The sequence below is a fragment of the Physeter macrocephalus genome, chromosome 18 (assembly GCF_002837175.3).
Source record: "Physeter macrocephalus isolate SW-GA chromosome 18, ASM283717v5, whole genome shotgun sequence".
Classification (NCBI taxonomy): domain Eukaryota; kingdom Metazoa; phylum Chordata; class Mammalia; order Artiodactyla; family Physeteridae; genus Physeter; species Physeter macrocephalus.
This window is the reverse complement of record NC_041231.1, coordinates 26,984,710-26,992,068: the sequence shown is the minus strand read 5'-3', so window position 1 is coordinate 26,992,068 and position 7,359 is coordinate 26,984,710. Positions and strand designations below refer to the sequence as shown.

Genomic DNA, 7,359 nt, shown 5'->3' with positions numbered 1-7,359 from the left:
AGAGGGGTGGGATAGGGAGGGTGGGAGGGAGGGAGACGCAAGAGGGAGGGAATATGGGAACATATGTATATGTATAGCTGATTCACTTTGTTATACAGCAGAAACTAACACAACATTGTAAAGCAATTATACTCCAATAAAGATGTTAAAAAAAAAATGGACTGGCTATGTCAACAATAGCGCAATAAAATAAACTTCCTTGCTCAGACCTTGGCTTTTTCATTTAATAAGACAATAAACTATGGTAAAATGTATTTTTGGAGGTGCTGAGCTGGGTTCAGATATTAAACTTTTCAATGTCACATTAACAAAACCTCAATTCTTTAGAAAATTCAACTCGAACAAAGGCCATTCTGTGTACAAAGTGGGTGAAAAAAACACACTTATTAATATTTATAAAACAATTTTCACCATCAAAAGCATATTGTTATATGCTTGACAGATTATACAAATGAATTTTCCTTCTGAACAAATATCAAAGAAAGCTGCAGTACTTATATTCATAGGGTGTTTTTGTTGTTTTGTTTAATGGTGTGAGATCCTGTGAGCTGCTAATTCAACAACCGTGATGAAGAACTGAAGAACGTGACTGGCAGTTAGCGGTCTCTGACCCTAGAGTTTTAACAGAAGAATGTGCCACAGAATTAAACAAAAGAAAAATACATTTCAGAGGGGAGACTCACACATAAAAGAAACATAAAAACAGCAGGAAATAAGACTTGTCATAATTATTTTGGAAAATAATCTGTCTTCAAGCAATGTACTGAATTCGATTTGTGATAACCATAACGTGCTACTGAAATGCTCTTTGCCAAGATGGCTTTAAAATGCTGACACGGGGCTTCCCTGGTGGCGCAGTGGTTGAGAATCCGCCTGCCGATGCAGGGGACACGGGTTCGTGTCCCGGTCCGGGAAGATCCCGCATGCCGCGGAGTGGCTGGGCCCGTGAGCCATGGCCGCTGAGCCTGTGCGTCCGGAGCCTGTGCTCTGCAATGGGAGAGGCCACAACAGTGAGAGGCCCGTGTACCACAAAAACAAAAACAAAAACAAAAAAACGCTGATACTTCCAAATTAGTCCACTTTCCGTTAAATGTTAATATTCAAAGAGTTGTATAGTCTTGAGAACTTTTCTTTAGTTGCTGTGAAAAGAGAAAAATAGACACTAGGCGGGAGGGAGCTTTGGAGGAAGGTAGAAAACTGAGAATGTTCTTGAAAATAGTCTTGTGTATAAAGAGAGAAACACAGAGAAACACCCACCAACAACATGGGCACTTGCTAACACAGAGCAACAGGGTGGTTATTTTGGGAAATTAATCTGAAGAAAGAAAGGAATTTGATGTGCCACTTAACTTTGGATCACCCAGCCTTAATTCTCTTGGAATCTTGGCCAGATAGTCACTGTTTTAAATTGGGTTTAACTCCTTTAGCTCAGTGAATGGATTTGGGCTCCAACTGATGAAGATGCCTTAGAGCAGGAATTCTTAATCTCAGGACTACTGACATATTGAGTGAGATCATTTTCTGATGAGAGGGACAGCACTGTGCATTGTATAATGTTTAGTGGCATCTACCCACTAGAAGCAAGTAGCATCCTGCACCCCAAGTTGTGACAAGCAAAACAGGATGTTAACTAGATTCATTGTGGTGTTCATTTCACTAGATAGACATAGATATAAATCAAATCACTGTGTTGTATACTTGAAACTAATATAATGTTGTATGTCAATTATATTTTAGTAAAAAATTGTGTCGAGACATTGCCAAACAGCCCCTGGGGAACAAAATGCCCACCCTCCCCAATGAGAAACATTGTTTTAAAGATACCACAGAAACGAGTCTGTGTGCAGGCAGATCTGGCTGAGAGTGGGACGAAAAGAAATAAGATATAAAATCTCACAGTGGCTTACAAAATAAGTAAATGAAGATAGGTAAATAATTAAAAATTTAAAAATACCTTGCTTTTTACTTGGCTACAGGTTTAATGAATTAAATCTGGCACTGCAATTGGACAAGCAAGGAAAATAGTTCATTTCTTTCTATTTAATTGTTTGCTTTCATTTCAATAAAAGTTGTCATTCTCATAGACATGTTTTAACTCAATGTCCCTTTCTCCTTTGCGAGACTGCCTTTTTCTCACGTGATTCCAGCTCAGTGAATGGTCTAGGTGTGCACATGTGACCCAAGCAGGGCCAATCAGCATCATCTGAAAGGGCTGTTACTGTTGCTGGAGGAGAATGATGAACACTGAGAGCCATCTTGGCTGACAGCTCCAGAGGTGCTGGCTGACAAAGACACTGAGTTAGAGGCAAGCGGCACTGGGCGACCAGAGAATCCCTGATTATCTTCATACCTTAAGCCAGTCCACTCCTTAAACTTCTCTGTAACACAAATAAAATAAGTACCCACCTCCCCAGGGGGCTTTTTAACAAAAACTAGGCTGATACAGCTTTGTGTCACTAACAACCACTATAATCCTAACTAGTAGTCACTAAACTACATTACAGGCAGCAGTGCCAATTTATATTGTTTGAATCAGACTATTAATCACATTGGAAAAAAATCATTCTTGGGGTGTACCAAAAATTCCCCACTGGTGACCTAGCCACGTAGATGTTGTCAAGGCCAATGCTATTCTTTCTACCGTGTGTCATCTATTATGCATATATATGACCATTCACCTGGAATCTTTAAAAATGTTCCTCATCAAGCAATAGAAGACTAAAGAAATTCTTTTACAAAGAAATTGTGCAATGGATAAGTTTAAAACTTTTTAAAGTAAAAAGTTTGGTGTAATGCCAAGCTTCGTAAACTTCTAAGTTAAAAGAGTAATTGTTAAGTCAAGGTTTTAATGGGAAAGGTTATGTGTTTTGCTATTACTGATCTAAAAGAAAAAATTTAAGTATTCTGATTATAAATATTGTCAATATTGCTAAGATAGAAATGACTACTTCTATAGCTCCTAAATAAAGGACTGCTTTAGGGAACTGTGACAATGATGAAGATCAACTTGCACATTTGGTCACTCATCAACGTTTCCTAACTGGGTTTAATTTGACTACTGCTCATTAGGAGTTATAAACCAACACACTTATTTAATTGTGATTATAATTCAATAGCTGAACTTTTATGGTACAATGAACAAATTAATAGCTAAAGATAATTTTGCTCTTAAAAATATCACATAAGACTTATGTTTTAATGAACTATATACATGGAATGTATTTTATGACGATTCCTTCGAAAAAGCTCAATAATTTTCCTTTCTCTTAATAATTAAAAAGAAAACTTGAGATTTTACGAGGCTTTACAAACACTCTCTAGGAAAAGGTTCTTGTAGTCCTGTTCCCTGCTGCCAGACCACAATCTGTGACCGACAACTCCCCAAAGGGATAAATGAAAATGCCATTTTTATCCCACTTGATGGCTGAATTTCCATTTTTTTTGTTAATATGAAATAACCAGGTTGCCTGTGCATATTAGCTTGAAAAGCAATATATGACCTTTAAGAATTTAAACGGAACATCCTCTCTTGGATTTAATTATCAGCCACTCAATGCAGCATGAATTTTAACTGATATTCCCAAACTGGAGACTACTTCTAGATCACTCTGATGAAAGCAAATTAACAGTTTAAGATGGAAAAAAGAGAAAATAAGGCAGGTCACCGTAAATTAGTCTGGCATATCAGAATCAGCATGCACACCAGACTCCAAAAGACAAGGGTTTGAATCCCAGCTCCAGTAACTAGCTGCCCATGGGGGAGTCAAATTCATTCTTCGATCTTCTATAAAATTGAGATAACAACTCCTAACTCTTCAGAGTTATGATAAACAATAAAAAAAGAAGACACATAAAAGTTTATCACAGTGCCTGATGTATAAGTTCCAGAAACAATTTTTTTCTCCTCTCTATATCAAATACTGATTATTTTACAGCCAAATGCAATTTTTCAAATATTTAAGAATAAAGGTAGTTCGCTTATAAATAATCAACCACAGAATTTTATCTAGTGGTCACTTGTGTAAACCATGAAACCTATTAATTTCAATGGTTTCCTAAACATGAGCTCTTTGCCTGTCCTACTCTGAAATCTTTAAAAACAAAAAAACAAAACAGGGCTTCCCTGGTGGCGCAGTGGTTGAGAGTCCGCCTGCCGATGCAGGGGACACGGGTTCGTGCCCCGGTCCGGGAGGATCCCACGTGCCGCGGAGCGGCTGGGCCCGTGAGCCATGGCCGCTGAGCCTGCGCGTCCGGAGCCTGTGAAAAAAAAAAAAAAAAAAAAAAAAAGATAAAAATATAAAATCTATACCTTTCCTGGACTACTTCTATACTACTTGAGAAGAATACATTTTATGAATGTTAGGGTCCAGCCTATTTTGTGTCTAACATTGGATGCTGACACCAATCACCTCATTTAGACAACTGCCCTACAAGATAGGTATCATTTTTACCCGCTCTTTTGGATTTACGAACAAAAACAAACAAACAAACAAAAAACAACTGAGGCTTAGCCCACATATGTGGCTGGAACACAGCAATCCCAGGCCTCTCTGGGTTCCAAGGACATGGTATTTTAAATTTTCTGAGTCTGACTATACAATCTCTGAAATATACTAAAGAGAAAAAACTGTACCATCCACGCTGGTCTAGAACTTATTTGTACTTGCACATAATGGGTATTTATTAGTCCAATGGCAAATCCTTATTTACTGTCTGCTCACAACACGCTAAGCAGCAAACAAGACACTGCTGTTGAAAGATACTAAAAAAGACAAGGTTCATGAAATTTACATGATCACTATCCTATCCCCTTGATATTCCAGCCCCCCACCATAAACACATGCACATTTTCAAGCTTTTGCTATCAAATTAATAAGACCTTACTGAATATTTGCTGTATGCAAGACACGGTGCAAGGGTGGTAGGTGGTGAGGTATAAGACAGTTATTGATACACTACAAGTACCCAATGGGAAGAAAAAACCTTCTCCACAAAAATGTCTCCTTCTCCCACCTGAAGTGAAAGCTGCTAACCAAGTAACGGGAAAGAATTTGACAATGGGGCACTAGAGGCTTCACCATGATGACATAACTTCAGCAGGAGACACAAGGTGACATTACATGCAGATTTAGGTAAACTAAAAAGCTTCAAACAGTTCCAGTTCCACAAAAGCAGGTGCATTCATTACGCCCAAGTGCTGTGGCTCCTGATCCAGCCTAAACCTTTACCATTGTAGCAGCAGAGTGAGGGGCATGAAAACTAGCGGGTGATGGTGGATGGATGTTTCTACGTAAAACAAGAAGTAACTTTCCTGGAGGCTTGGCATTTTGCTACAAACAAACTCAAGGGCTGAAATCTTTAACTGCATCATGGGAGCATTTGAAACTATGGCAGAAACTAAATTACTGAAGGAAATTAATGCAAGGCTGCTGCTACAGCCTTTTTGTACAATTTATACTTTGCATAAATAATTACATTAATTTGTTTTCTCTCTCTCTCTCTTTTTTTTTACCTTGTCCTTCTGTAGTTTCACCAAAGGGATTCACTTCCACCTGAGTAGCATCAATTTTCAGGAAGAGATTATACAGCTTCTTAATTTGATCTGCAGCCTAAATGTGATCAAGTGAAATGAAATTACACGAAAGCAGTAAAAAAAACACATCTATTTTGCTGGATTAATGAAACCTTAAAAATAGCAAGTTATGTCTATTTTCAGTTAGGTTTTCTGAAGGGAAAAACAGAAAAGCACAATTATTTTAATTTCTATTGCTATTCATTAGAAGGAATTGCTCACCCTTCCTCCAGACGCCAGGAAACACCATTATCAAGAAAACAAAATATTTTCAGTACAGCCTAAAAACGTTGTTAATCTTTTTGAAAATTATCATGTCCCTATTAGCTGAGCTATAGCACCATATGAGCTACAATCATTAATACAAACAAGCTCCATTTAAGTAAAAGGTAAACATGATTTCGAGAGTTTATAATGACAAGGTTTTCCTTATTAGGCTGGAATAAAACTGTTATTATATTCATCAATCCAAACCTATAATCTGTGAAAAAACAATTACTGTCTAATGGAAATGGTTGCAAAACGGGAAGATGAAAGTCCCAAACAGTAAACTTACTGAGTAGCACAGTTCAAACTGAAAAGTTTGTCCCAAAGGCATAAACCACAAAGAGCAAGAATATCCAACAGTTTCCCTGGTGTTGTGTCCCTGACTTCATCTTTCTCACTCTGCTTGAAATTCACTCGCTCATTCATTCTTTTCAACCAACATTTATTAACTGCTCATGTCACAGCAGGCTGGCATTGTGTGAGCCGGGGCTAGGGGAAGAATCACAAATGAGGCGTGACAGCACCCTGGAAAGCTCGCACCTGCAGTGAACACAGCCTGTGATGCAGCACACTGAGACTGTGCAATGTGCAATCAAGGCTGAATGCTGGGGTTCGGTCTCATTCTTGGCTCCATCTTATTTCCCAGCCATGGTTTTCCCATTGCTACATTTTTGTTCATTGTTCCCATCCTGCATTATTTGCCCTCAGATTCATTTCTGGCTTTTCCGCATCTCTACTCTGTATCAAGGAAGCTGACACTTTCAGGCTGTGTTTCCAAGGCTCCTGGGCCAGCTGGCTTCAGTTCAGCCAATGGAAGGCAGCGGTGAGAGACAGGAGGTGGGAGGAAGGAAAAAGAGGGGTATTTCTACCCCTCTCTTTCTGTCTCCTCTGGCTTTAATTCCCACCAGGATCCCAACTTCTGTATCCCAAAGTCCAGTAATACCACCGCCTCACTTTGTCCCTTGAGCACACAGGTAGCAACAATTTCCTGTTGCTGTTTAGTTCTGCATTGCCTCTCTGTCCACTCTGAAACTTCTCTGCTCTCATAGCACCTACATAACCAATTACCTAGAATAAAGTCCCACTGTGGTAAACACTAGGAGTGATTTCTTTGTTCTGGTATTGAGTAAAGAACTCCTGGAGAGGAATGTAATTCATATTATCTTAATTTATTGCATATGCATGTGTAAACTTCCTTAAATCCTAATTTGAAAGCCAGTGGACATAAAAAAACATAATGAGTAAGACTGAATATTTTTTAATATTATTTTTTTTCTGGCTAGATAGTACATGTACATGATACAAAATTCCCAAGGTACACAAGGGTCTCCCTTCGAACCTTCACCAGACTCCCCAGCCACGTAGCCCCCATCTGTCCTCCTGCAGCAGCCACCTTACTGCTTGATGCTTCGTTAAGAGATACAGCTATGGGGCTTCCCTGGTGGCACAGTGGTTGGGAGTCCGCCCGCCGATGCAGGGGACACGGGTTCGTGCCCCGGTCTGGGAAGATCCCACATGCC

General features: G+C 39.1%; 1 protein-coding gene across 14 annotated transcripts in view; it reads right to left on the bottom strand.

Moving 5' to 3' along the window:
- SUCLG2 (succinate-CoA ligase GDP-forming subunit beta) overlaps positions 1 to 7,359 on the bottom strand; it is a 363,845-nt gene that overhangs the window by 200,193 nt on the left and 156,293 nt on the right. For all 14 annotated transcript variants that reach the window (XM_024123817.1, XM_055079886.1, XM_055079884.1 and 11 more), the window contains one exon: positions 5,513 to 5,609. In XM_024123817.1, coding sequence (XP_023979585.1) covers positions 5,513 to 5,609 — 97 coding nt within the window. The remainder of the gene's footprint in view (positions 1 to 5,512; positions 5,610 to 7,359) is intronic.